Source organism: Cetorhinus maximus, chromosome 32, assembly GCF_964194155.1.
Source record: "Cetorhinus maximus chromosome 32, sCetMax3.hap1.1, whole genome shotgun sequence".
Classification (NCBI taxonomy): domain Eukaryota; kingdom Metazoa; phylum Chordata; class Chondrichthyes; order Lamniformes; family Cetorhinidae; genus Cetorhinus; species Cetorhinus maximus.
The window spans coordinates 11,522,862-11,536,545 of record NC_135910.1 but is presented as its reverse complement, the minus strand read 5'-3'; the positions used below and the strand labels follow the sequence as shown (position 1 = coordinate 11,536,545).

Sequence of the window (13,684 nt, the reverse complement as noted above, 5' to 3'; positions counted from 1 at the left end):
CCCCCCCCAACTTCCACAGCTTTTATTTTGGGGAGGGGTGGGGAGCGAGTTCCAGATTTTCACTTCCCTTTGTGTGAGGAAGCGCTTCCTGACATCACCCCTGAGTGACCTGGCTCTCGTTTTAAGGTTCTGTCCCCTTGTTCTGGGAATCTCTCTCCCCCCAAACCCCACAAGTGGAAATAGTTTCTCTCTCTGTCGACCTTATCAGAACTTTCAATCAGCTTAAACACCTCAATGAACTCCTTCGTCATCATTAAAATGGGTTATCTGGCTATTCTCACTTGCTGTCTGTGGGAGCTTTCCGTGTGCAAATTGGGCTGCTACATTTCCTTACATGTTGACTACATTTCAAAAATGTACTTTGTTACCCACCCCTAATTGCCCTTGAACTGAGTGTCTTGCTCGGCCATTTCCAAGGGGCAGTTAAGAGTCAACCACATCGCTGTGGGTCTGGAGTCACATGTAGGCCAGACCGGGTAAGGATGGCAGATTTCCCTCCCTAAAGGGGCATTAGTGAACCAGATGGGTTTTTACAACAATCGATGATAGTTTCATGGTCACCGTCACCGAGACTCGCTTTCAACTCCAGGTTTTATTAATTTTTTTGTCATTAATTGAACTCAAATGCCACCAGCTGCTGTGATGGGATTTAAGCCAAATGCCGGTAAACATTGGCACACTAGTCCAGTGCCACTGCCAGTACGTCACCATATCCCTCTGGTGGTTAACTGCACTGTATGAGTGCCAGTCTCTCTCTCCTCATGACTCATCTCTCCAGACTGACGGTGAATCCACGATTTCTTTCATTTGTTTTCCAGGTGGAGAGAGTCAGGAGCTGAGTGAGACAAGATGCCCAACCAGACAGCCAAGATAGCAGAGGCCAGGATGGCCGTGGAGCAGCTGAAACTGGAGGTCCACATCGACAGGATGCAGGTGAGGCTGCAGTCATCCGGGAATACGCAGTGATTGACTAATCTCTGGGACCACAGCTGCCCTGGCTAAACTCCTGATATTTACAAGGCATCACCCACTCTGCTCACCCATCTACACTGGCTCCCAGTCCAACAACACCTCCGATTTATAATTCCAGTCCTCACATTTAAATACTCTCTATGTCCTCACTCTGCCCTATCACTGCAACCTCCTCCAGCCCCTACAACCCTCCCTATCTCTGTAACCTCCTCCAGCCCCTGCAACCCTCACTATCTCTGTAACCTCCTCCAACCCACTCAACCTTACCTATCTCTGCTACCTCCTCCAGCCCCTGCATCCTTCCCTATCTCTGCTACCTCCTCCAGCCCCTGCAACCCTCCCTATCTCTGTAACCTCCTCCAACCCACTCAACCCTCCCTATCTCTGTAACCTCCTCCAGCCCCTTTAGCCCTCCCTATCCCTGTAACCTCCTCCAACCCTGACAATCCTCCCTATTCCTGTAACCTCTTCCAGCCCCTACAACCCTCCCTATCTCTGTAACCTCCTCTAACCCCTATAGCCCTCCCTATCTCTGTAACCTCCTCCAGCTGCAACAGCCCTCCCTATCCCTGTAACCTCTTCCTGCCTCAACAATCCTCTGAGATCAGAGCGCTCCTCCAATTCCAGCCTCTTACTCATCCCCCACCTCCATCAGCCCCAACATTAATGACCACGCCTTCAGTTGCCTAGTCTGGAAACTCTGGAGCTCCTTCCCGATATATTCCCATCTCTTAAAGCCTCTCTCGTCCTTTACCATCTCCCGCTTTGATCAAGTTTGTGATCAATATTTCCTTCCGTGACTCAGTGTCGCCATTTTGGTTTGGCACTGCGGTGAAGCACCTGAGGTTGTTTTACTCTGTTAAAGGTGCGATAGAAACACAAACTGCTCTTGATGTACCAGCCATTGTTACCTACTCCAGCCCGTCCAACTATTTTTTTATTCTTTCACGGGATGTGGGTGTCGCTGGCTGGGCCAGCATTTATTGCCCATCCCTAGTTGCCCTTGAGAAGGTGGTGGTGAGCTGCCTTCTTGAACCGCTGCAGTCCCAGTGGTGTAGGTACACCCACAGTGCTGTGATCTCAACAGGTCTGGCAGCATCTGTGAAGAGAGGAACAGAGTTAATGCACCAGATCAATGGTTTTTCCGCAGAACTTGGATAGGTTTTTGTTTTATGAAGGGCATGAAGGGGATAGATAGAGTTGACACACTGATCTAATCTAATTGAGTGGCAGGGAAAGCTCGAGGGGCTGAATGGCCTCCTCTTGCTCCTCTGATCCTAATTTCCTCGTTCTTCCTCTCCGTCAGTGCCCTTGATTTGACACTGACTGAACTACCTGAAGTGTTGGTCACCAACGTCCTCATTCTCAATGTCAGCAGGGTGGAAATCATGCTGATTGGCTTCAAAGTTTCAAAGTCTCCCAAGCTCATCCCAGGACTCCATTCCTATTCTGATCCCAAACTCAAGCTCAGGAATGCACCTTTGATGTCCTCTTCAGTCCTGAGCTGAGTTTGAAACCTCCCGTGTCTCAGCCAACACCAAGTCTCCCTCTTTAACACACTGTGTCTCTGGCCCTCTGTGCCCTGCTTTCATTGAGGACTTGCCTCGCCTCCTTCTCACCCTCTGAATTCTGCGCTCTTGGCTAAACTCGCCAACTATGGCAAGTGCCAAGTGGCCCTCAACTCCACTGCCTGCTTCCTATCCGAAAGTTAATCCATTTCTTTCAGAATTCTGTTAGCCCATCAAATACAATAACCACACCCTAATTTACCAATCTCTCCAGGGCCCTTCTCCAGCCCCATGAGACAGTACAAACCACAACCTCCACCCCCCACCAACCCCCGCCCCCAGCCATCCATCGCTCCCTTTCTTTATAGCTTCCTGGCTCTGGTCCACCATTAGCTGAGGAACTCACAGTCCACGCTCCTGTCGATTGTCATCCTTAAGAGTACGGTAGTGTAGGAGCTGGTGGTACTGCTCTATTGATGTTGCCTGCTCGTGGCCCCAAGATCAATCTGGGTTAACACTAGGGCACTGGCTGGCAAAGAGTGCTCTATGGGCTGTACCACTGCTGGCACACGAGGGTCCCCCAGGCAGTCCGCGGACTGGTCCACTAACGCGCAAGGGTCACAGCCAAGGCCACACGAGAGAACAGGGCAGAACCTTCATTCCTCACTGCACGTCAGGCATCAAACAATCAAACCAGCTTCTGCCTGGACAGGCTGAGTCATCATGGGGGAGGTGGTGGTGGTGATGGTGGTGGTGGCATAGCGGTGTTGTCACTGGACTGGTAATCCAGAGGCCCAGGGTAATGCACTGGGGATCCCAGGTTCAAATCCCAACACAGCAGATGGTGCAGTTTGAATTCAGTAAAAATCTGGAATTAAAAGTCTAATGAAGACCATGAATCAATTGTCATAAAAACCCATCTGGCTCACTAATGCCCCTTTAAGAAGGGAAATCTGCCAACCTTACCTGGTCTGGTCTACATGTGACTCCAGACCCACAGCAATGGGGTTGACTCTAAAATGCCCCCTGAACAAGGGCAGTTAGGGGATGGGCAATAAACACTGGCCTAGCCAGCAACACCCACATCCCATGAATGAATTTTTAAAAAATCATAAGAACAGGAAAGAACAAAGAAGTTTAATAAGCAAGATTTATGTTAGGTCAGACTGATAGTTTTGTCTGATTAATATTGATGTACAATTATTAATTTCTCAGAAGAATATTGAGATGATTTTGCAGCACATCTTAGAACATCTCAGATAAATGTGTTTTCTTGCAGTATTAATTCTGTGTTATCAACATTTTGTTTCTGGCATGAATGAATGAGCAATTGATTTATGATATTTAATTTAAATATTAATGCATGCAAATTTGCCAGTGAGAAGCAGCAAAATATTTACAGTTTCCAGTAATTCTGATGATATTTTTGTGATTGCAAATGAAAGCAGGTGTGGACGGGCCAGTAGTTGGTCTGGGGGTCCACCTCAGTGGTCCATGGATGAAAATATTAAAGAACCATTGAACCAGACGGAAGTTTAACCTTCCATCAAAAACCCCAACTGGTTCACTGAAGATCCAAGTGACTCCAGGGCCACAGCTGACTCTGAGTGAGGCTGTGTGAGCAACAGATATCGAATCCCAGTAACTACTTTCTCAGCAGCTGCCAAGATAATAAATAATAGATAATAAATGCAGCCCCTTCAGTGTTGTCACACGGAATATCTGATGGGACAGGGAGTTTTACTCTGTATCTAACCCCGTGCTGTACCTGTCCTGGGAGTGTTTGATGGGGACAGTGTAGAGGGAGCTTTACTCTGTATCTAACCCCGGCTGTACCTGTCCCGGGAGTGTTTGATGGGGACAGTGTAGAGGGTGCTTTACTCTGTATCTAACCCCGTGCTGTACCTGTCCTGGGAGTGTTTGATGGGGACAGTGTAGAGGGAGCTTTACTCTGTATCTAACCCCGTGCTGTACCTGTCCTGGGAGTGTTTGATGGGGACAGTGTAGAGGGAGCTTTACTCTGTATCTAACCCCGTGCTGTACCTGTCCTGGGAGTGTTTGATGGGGACAGTGTAGAGGGAGCTTTACTCTGTATCTAACCCCGTGCTGTACCTGTCCTGGGAGTGTTTGATGGGGACAGTGTAGAGGGAGCTTTACTCTGTATCTAACCCCGTGCTGTACCTGTCCTGGGAGTGTTTGATGGGGACAGTGTAGAGGGAGCTTTACTCTGTATCTAACCCCGGCTGTACCTGTCCTGGGTGTGTTTGATGGGGACAGTGTAGAGGGGGCTTTACCCTGTATCTAACCCCGTGCTGTACCTGGCCTGGGAGTGTTTGATGGGGACAGTGTAGAGGGAGCTTTACTCTGTATCTAACCCCGGCTGTACCTGCCCTGGGAGTGTTTGATGGGGACAGTGTAGAGGGAGCTTTACTCTGTATCTAACCCCGTGCTGTACCTGTCCTGGGAGTGTTTGATGGGGACAGTGTAGAGGGAGCTTTACTCTGTATCTAACCCTGTGCTGTACCTGCCCTGGGTGTGTTTGATGGGGGCAGTGTAGAGGGAGCTTTACTCTGTATCTAACCCCGTGCTGTACCTGCCCTGGGTGTGTTTGATGGGGGCAGTGTAGAGGGAGCTTTACTCTATATCTAACCCCGTGCTGTACCTGCCCTGGGTGTGTTTGATGGGGACAGTGTAGAGGGAGCTTTACTCTATATTTAACCCCGTGCTGCTCTTACCCTGTGAGCCCTGAGCTGTACTGAGCAGGAAGCTCCACCCCCTCCGTGCTGGATTAACCAAATTCAATTTTCCCAGGACCTGGGGCAAGAGTGAGCTAATCCCTCTCCAGGAACGCTTGTTCGGAAGTCTGTGTGGTAACTGGGGAGTGTCTGATTGGTCTGGCCTGTGACTCCCTCCACAGTTGAATAGCCTGCTGCCATTGGCTGGGCACATGAATCATGGGTCATTTGGGCCAGGCACTGGGGCACAGGCGGGTACTGTGGGGCAGGGGTTGGCATCGGTGAGGGGGGGGGAGTACACCCCAGGGAGAGTGAGATCATCCAGCCCCCACTGTTTCTTCACTTTCAAGTGAGCTTAGGTCCATCGCGCTATGGGTTTGACGGGATGAATGGCCTCCCTTTGTGCGGCGGCTCTATAAAATGTTGTTGGGTTGACCTTCCTCGCTTGGCACTCCCCCTCTTGTGACTCCTTTTCTTCCCTCTCTCTCTCTCGCTCCTCAGGTCTCCAAGGCCGCGGCCGAACTCCTGGCCTACTGCGAGGAACACGCCAAGGAGGACCCCCTCGTCACTCCCGTCCCCAACTCCAACAACCCCTTCCGGGACAAGGGCATGTGCGCCATCCTCTAGAGCGGCCTCGCCTCTGGCCCCCCCCTCCGCCCGTCTTGAGGGCATCCCAGCGGCGGAGTGAACTGTTGGCTCCGAAAAAGGGGTCTGGGTCCAGATGGACCACAGCCGGAAGGTTAAGTAGGTGTAGGAACGAAAATGGAAGATTCGTCACCAATGATGAAGAGATTGGCGACCTCGAAAAAACAATAAATTAGTTTGTCCCCCTTTCCTCACGTTTCGACCATTTATAGAATAAAACTCCACATGGACAGTTAGGCTCAATACCTTACAGCGTAGCAGTGGGAATGAGGACTATATAGGGAGGTAGATGCTGCAGACAAGTGCAGGAATATTGGAGCGGTCGACGCAGGTCAAATCCTGCATTTCGTGTACAAAAACACCCGGAGAATAATTCTTCATCGCCAACCGAGACTCTACAAGCTACTTTGTCCCGTCACTAAATCTATGGGTTGCCCACTGCCCGGGATTTCCCCGGCATCTCCAAGGGTCGAAGGTTGATCCCCAAGAGGAAACTCAGTGGGGGAGGCTTTTAAAACGAAAAACAATTTGTTTCATTTCCTGTGAAGGCTGCGATTTATTAGCTATTGGAGGCGGTGGGGGTGGGGGTGGGGGGAGAGGGGCAGGGTTTGACTGACAGCCAGAGGAGGGCATCCAATCGGGTTCACTTCCCACCAAGGCGTGGGGGGGGGCGGGTCCAACAAACAATCGACCAATCGTGGGAGCTCGGAGGCGGGGAGGGGGTGCAGTCGGACGAAACCTTCACCCAACCAGAGTTGGCAACCCTGGTGACCACATCAGTGAATGGGAAAAGCCTTTAACACATTAACATGTCAGGCGGAGAGGTTACCAATAGTAGAGGGCCCACACCCAAGGCTCAGTCGTTCCCACGAACCAGAGATTCTTCCCGGTCGATGCTGAGTGGAAATGATCCCGTTCCCACTGCCCAACTGTGTCGATATCCATGATCTTCTAAAATAATAACACCATATTTGCTTATGTATAAACTACGTGGTGTTGGAGGTGCCCAAGGTACTCTCTACAAACTCCTCCGCGCCTCAGGAACACACGGTTGGGGCGGGGAATGGGATCCGTGTTTCCTGTGACAGGTTTTCCCGAAATTCTGTTCGACAAAAAATGCTGCCCCCCCCCTTCACAGTCCGCACCCCACCCCCTCCCCGTGTGTTACAGGCCTGTCCGACTCTGCAAACCAACCAGGCCACAGCTCGCCGTCTCCTGGGGGTGGACGCGCTCCCATTGTGGAGTCTGCCTGTCGCGCTCGCACACTCCAGGTGACATCTTCTCGAGCTGGCATCCTCCCCCCCCCTCTCTCCCCCTCCCCCCAAGGTAAGAGGTTTTCATTCCGCGCGTGTCTGCATCAGAATCCACCACAGTTTTGTGGCAGGACCATTTGTCCCAACCAGTCCGCTTGGCGATTATCCTTTGTAGAACCGTGGAATGGTATAGCACGGAAGGCAGCCATTCGGCCCATCGTCTCTGTGCTGGCAGCGAAGGTTCACCCGACTGATTCCTGGGATGGCGGGACTGACATACGAGGAGAGATTAAGTCGGTTGGGATTATATTCGCTGGAGTTTAGGAGAATGAGGAGGGGAATCTCATAGAAACTTATAAAATTCTAACAGGACGAGACAGGGTAGATGCAGGAAGGATGTTCCCGATGGTGGGGGAGTCCAGAACCAAGGGTCACAGTCTGAGGATACGGGACTGAGATGAGGAGAAATTTCTTCACCCAGAGAGTGGGGAGCCTGTGGAATTCACTACCACAGAAAGTAGTTGAGGCCAAAACATTGTATGTTTTCAAGAAGGAGTTAGATATAGCTCTTGGGGCGAAAGGGATCAAAGGATATGGGGGGAAAGCGGGAGCAGGCTATTGAGTTGGATGATCAGCCATGATCATAATGAATGGCGGAGCAGGCTCGAAGGGCCGAATGGCCTCCTCCTGCTCCTAGTTTCTATGTTTCCATGGATCTTTGGTAGGACTGTTCAATTAGTCATCCCTATCTCTTGTAATCTTCTGTTGCCCCGTTACCCTCTATCCAGGAGATCTCCAGCTCCTCTAATCCCGGCCTCTTGAACATCCCAGATTTTAGTACATTACTGTCCGTCCCTTCAGCTATCTAAGGCCCTAAGGCCTGGAATTCTCTTCCTAAACCTCTCTTTCTTCCATTAGGACACCTCTTCAAACCTACCTCTTTGACTCAGTGTCGGCTGTGGTCCAGTTAGAACTCTTCCCTCTGAGGCGCAAGGTTCTGGGTTCAGGTCTCACCCCAGGGCTTGATACAAAAATCCAGGCTGATCTACTGCAGTGCGGTACTGAGGGAGTGCCGCCCTGTCACAGGTGCCACCTTTCGGACGAGATGTTAAACCGAGACCCCCATCTGCACGCTCAGGTATAAAAGACCCCACGGTGCTATTTTGAATAGGAGCAGAGGGGCTCTCCCTGGTGCCGTGCTCAATATTTACCCCTCAATCCACATGACACGGGAAAAAAAAAATAGACGATCTGCTCATTAGCACATTGCTGTTTGTGGGAGCTTGCTGTGCGCAAATTGGCTGGCTCGTTTCCAACGTGACAACGGTGACTGCACTTCACAAAGCACTTCATTGGTCGTGAAAGGCGCTATATAAATGCAAGTCTTTCTTTTCTTTTCGAGCTTTTGGTCAGCTGCCTTAAACAGCTCCTTAGGTGTGACGGAGTGTGAAACGTTGTTTTGATAATGTGCTCCTGTGTCACCTCAGGATGCTTTATTTATGTAAGATGCACAATACAAATAAGAGCTGTTGTTGTTCCAGTGCTCCTTCTCCGCAGCCCTGTAAATGTTTACCCTCAGTGCACACGCACAATCTCCATCACGTGACCACCCCCATCACTGCTTTTCTTTCCTCCACACGTGAATCTTGATGTCAATTTTTCCTCGAATCCTAACCCTGGAAAATGAATTCAGCATCTTCCTCTCTCTCTCTCTTCCTCTCTCTCTCTCTCTCTCTGTGCAAAGTGTGAGGGGGTGGGGGAGGTCCTGCCCCCTCTTCTCTACACCTCTCGCACTTAATCTTATATTGACAGGCCCCTTACGGTCCAGTTTCTCCAGAAAATAATGCAGAAATCTGTCCACAGTCATGCGCAAAAGTCTTGCTCCAATATCCTGTCTTGATCCCTCTGTAATACCCTTTCCCAAAATACGGCATCTATTTGGCATGGTCTGCCCACATGTACATACCTAGGGCACCACCTAGTGTTGCTATATATCACCTCCAAGCTAACAGTTCGATCGCACCATCAGCTATGCACAGAACTGGAAGAATCACATAAGGGATTGTTGGGAGGGAGAAGGTCTTAGGGTCCCTCAAAACTGCTCATTAATTTATTAAGATCAGCCTTGAATATACAGCACAGAAACAGTCCCACGTGCTCACCTGGTCTGTGCCGGTGTCTATTCTACCCTTGAACAGCTTCCCGCCCTCTTCATCTCACTAGGGTTGCCGACTGTGATCACGTGTATTCCTTGGAGGTTTCGTCACGTGACTTGCCCATCCCCGCCCCCACCCCCCACTCTCCAGCCTCAGGCTCTATTTGACGAAGAGTAGGGGAGTTCTCCCCAGGCCCAACGTTTATCCCTCCACCAAAACTGAACCCGACAAACTCTCCGTTTATCTCAGATAAAAGCTAAAAAACTGCGGAGGATGGAAATCCAAAACAGAAACAAAAATAGCTGGAAAAACTCAGCAGGTCTGGCAGCATCTGCGGAGAGGAACACAGTTAACGTTTCGAGTCCGTACGACTCTTCAACAGAACTAAGGAAATAGAGAAAAGAGGTGAAATATAAGCTGGTTTAAGGGGGGTGGAGTAGAGCTGGATAGAGGGCCAGTGATAGGTGGAGATAACCAAAAGATGTCACAGACAAAAGGAAAAGAGGTGTTGAACGTGGTGATATTATCTAAGGAATGTGCTAATTAAGGGTAGAAAGCAGGACGAGCAAGGGACAGATAGCCCTAGTGGGGGTGGGGTGGGGGGAAGGGATCGAAATAGGCTAAAAGGTAGAGATAAAACAATGGATGGAAATACATTTAAAAATAATGGAAATAGGTGGGAAAAGAAAAATCTATATAAATTATTGGAAAAAACAGGGGGGGATCGGAAAGGGTGTGGGGATGGAGGAGAGAGTTCATGATCTAAAATTGTTGAACTCAATATTCAGTCCGGAAGGCTGTAAAGTGCCTAGTCGGAAGATGAGGTGCTGTTCCTCCAGTTTGTGTTGAGCTTCACTGGAACAATGCAGCAGGCCAAGGACGGACATGTGGGCATGAGAGCAGGGTGGAGTGTTAAAATGGCAGGCGACACCCTGCTCTCATGCCCACATGTCCATCCTTGGCCTGCTGCATTGTTCCAGTGAAGCTCAACGCAGACTGGAGGAACAGCCCCTCATCTTCCGACTAGGCACTTTACAGCCTTCCGGACTGAATATTGAGTTCAACAACTTTAGATCATGAACTCTCTCCTCCATCCCCACCCCCTTTCCGATCCCCCCCTGTTTTTTCCAATAATTTATATAGATTTTTCTTCTCCCACCTATTTCCCTTATTTTTAAATGTATTTCCATCCATTGTTTTATCTCCACCTTTTAGCTTATTTCGATCCCTTCCCCCCACCCCACCCCCACTAGGGCTATCTGTACCTTGCTCGTCCTGCTTTCTACCCTTAATTAGCACATTCCTTAGATAATATCACCACCTTCAACACCTCTTTGGCCTTTTGTCTGTGACATCTTTTGGTTTTCTCCACCTATCACTGGCCCTCTATCCAGCTCTACCTGTCCCTCCCCCCTTAAACCAGCTTATATTTCACCTCCTTTCTATTTTTCCTTAGTTCTGTTGAAGAGTCATACGGACTCGAAACGTTAACTGTGTTCCTCTCCGCAGATGCTGCCAGACCTGCTGAGTTTTCCCAGGTATTTTTGTTTCTGTCTCTGTTTATCTCATTGCTCTGTGCGGGATCGTGCTGTGTTTAAAGTGCACTTGTCCACAGGGTAACAGTGACTACATTTCAAAAGTGCGTCACTGGCCATAAAGCACTCTGGGATGTTCTGTGCTTGTGAAAGATGTGAGTTAAATGTAAGTCCTCATTCATGCCTTTGTTACCTCTGGATATGACTATTGCGATACACTCCTGGCTGCTCTCCCACACCCTACCCTCCATAAACTTGAGGTCATCCAAAATTCTGTGGCCAGTGTCTTAGCTTGCAGCAATTCAGGCAGCCCTCACCCCTGCGCTCGCTGACCTACATTGGCTCCCGGTCATGCAACACCTCGGTTTTAAAATTCTCACCCTTGTTTTCAAATCCCTCCATGTCCTCGCCCCTCCCTATCTCCGTAATCCCCTCCAGCCCCACCGCCCTCCGAGATCTCTGCGCTCCTCTCTTTCTTGCCTTTTGAGCGTCCCCCCGCCCCACCCGGGTTTTAATCGCTCCACCATTGGCGGCCGTGCCTTCAGCTGCCTGGGTCCCAAGCTCTGGAATTCCTGCCTCAAACCTCTCCGCCTCTTTACCTCGTTTTCCTCCTCTGAGACGCTCCTTAAAACCCCACCCCCTTTGACCAAGCTTTTGGTCACCTGACCCATTATGTGGCTCGGTGCCGTACTTCGTGTGGTGACGCTCCTGTGAAGCGCCTTGGGACGTTTCGCTACGTCAGCGGCGCTACGCAAATGTAAATTGTTGCCGTTCTCCAGTACCTCTCTGAATAAGGCTGTCGAAAACTCCCCAGAGCTGCCACAAGGTGGTGACGGTGAGTTACTGATGAGCATGAAGATCGACCCACGAACACTAAGCAATGAATATTTTCGACAAATTGAAAGATCGACATCGTCGGGACTCCACTGTGGTGTCGCCAGCCCGTAATGGGCATGTGCGCTGCCCTTGTCAGTGCCCTTGCTGAGGGAGAGAAAGCCCTGGAAGCAAGTGAGACGACGTCTGAGGCAAAGATCAGGGAAGCCAGCATCTCAAGCCCAGGTTCTGCCTCACAACAACAACTTAGATTACCTATAGCGCCTTTAACATAATGAAACATCCCCGGGCGCTTCAGAACCAAACGTGACGCCGAATCACGTGTTAAGGCCAGGAGAGCAAAGGCTCGGAGGTGTTTTAAAGGAGCATCTTAAAGTCGTGCTGAGAAAGGAGACACTTTCGAATCACGGTAAAGTTTACAGCACAGAAAGAGGCCACTCGGCCCATCGTATCTGTGCTGGCCAATAATCCCACTTTCCAGCGTTTGGTCTGTAGCCCTGCAGGTTACAGCACTTCAGGTGCACATCCAGATACTTTTTCAGTGAGTTGAGAGTTTCTGCCTCCACTCCCCTTTCAGGCAGTGAGTTCCAGACCCCCCCACAAACCTCCGGGTGGAAAGATTTTCCTCATCTCCACCCCCCCCTAACCTTTCTACCAATCGCTTTAAATCTATTCCCCTTAGTCACTGACCTCCCTGCTAAAGTAAACAGGCCCTTCCCATCCACTCTATCCAGGCCCCTCACAATTTTGTACACCTCAATCAAATCTCCCCTCAGCCTCCTCTGTTCCAAGGGGAACAACCCCAGCCTCTCCAATCTCTCCTCACCGCTGCAATTTCCCAGTCCTGGCAACACCCTCGTAAATCTCCTCTGTACCCTGTTGAATGTAATCATATCCTTTCTGTAATGCGGTGACCAGAACTGCACACAGCGCTCAAGTTGTGACCTAACTAATGATTTAAACAGTTCCAGCATAACCTCCCTGCTCTTATATTCTATGCCTCGGCTAATAAAGGAAAGGATTCCATATGTCTTTTTAACCTCCTTATCGACCTGTCCCACTACCTTCATTGATCTGCGGACGTTCACCAAGGTCCCTCATGTTGCCAAAGTTTTTCATCTTGAGCTCATCTGGACAAATGCAAGAATGCCAAATTTCAAATGATCGCAACAATTTGTACTACAGGGGAAAAGTATGCTGATTGGTTGGCATACTCTTCTCTGATTGGCTGAGGTATTGCCTTGGGGAAAGCAATGGGGAGCTATAGGTACCCCAAGCTCCCGGGTAATTCAAAAAAGGCGCAAGGCTTGAACATGTTTCATTTGTTTGCAGAGAACGGATCTCTGTGTATGAATGTTTGTCACTTTGAGCAAGCATAAATGAGCCATGTTACGAGCTTGACTAATTATCTTAAACTGGTAGCTAGTGTGGCTATTAGCGCATCTTAACATCTTAAAGGAGGAATGCGAGGTAGAAAGGTGAAGGGGTTTAGGGCGGGGATTCCAGAGCCTGGGGTCCAGGCAACTGGAAGTGCGGTCCTATGATGAAGCAATTAAAATTCAAGAGACCAGAGTTAGAGGAGCACAGAGATCTCAGAGGGTTGTGGGGCTGGAGGAGATTACAGAGTTAGGGAAGAGTGAGGACATGGAGGGCTTTGAAGGCAAAGATGGGAATTTTAGAATCAAGGCGTTGTTTGACCTGGAGCCAGTGTAGGTCAGCCAGCACAGCGGGTGACAGGGGAACGGGACTTGGTGTGAGTTAAGACGCGGGCGGCAGAGTTTTGGATGACCTCGAGTTTACGGAGGTCAGAATGTGGGACACCAGCCAGGAGAGCTTTGGAACAGTTTACATCTAAAAGTAACAAAGACACAAATGAAGGTTTTGGCAGCAGATGAGCTGAGAGAGGAGCAAAGTCAGGCGATAAGTGAAGGAGGTGGAAATAAAGGTCTTAAAGTCCTCAAAGCCAGCGCCTGAAATACGAACCCTCTGCCCTCTCCACGCACTCTGGATGAAATGTTACAGGTTTTCCGTGATTTCTTGTTTGAA

General features: G+C 49.7%; 1 protein-coding gene across 1 annotated transcript; it reads left to right on the top strand.

Moving 5' to 3' along the window:
* The first annotated feature begins 821 nt into the window (after positions 1-821).
* LOC144671489 (guanine nucleotide-binding protein G(I)/G(S)/G(O) subunit gamma-8-like) lies at positions 822-5,855 on the top strand. Its single transcript, XM_078533434.1, has 2 exons — positions 822-933; positions 5,717-5,855. The coding sequence occupies exons 1-2, from the start codon at positions 850-852 to the stop codon at positions 5,840-5,842; spliced, it is 210 nt and encodes a 69-aa protein (XP_078389560.1). The 5' UTR covers positions 822-849; the 3' UTR covers positions 5,843-5,855.
* The last annotated feature ends 7,829 nt before the right edge of the window (positions 5,856-13,684 follow it).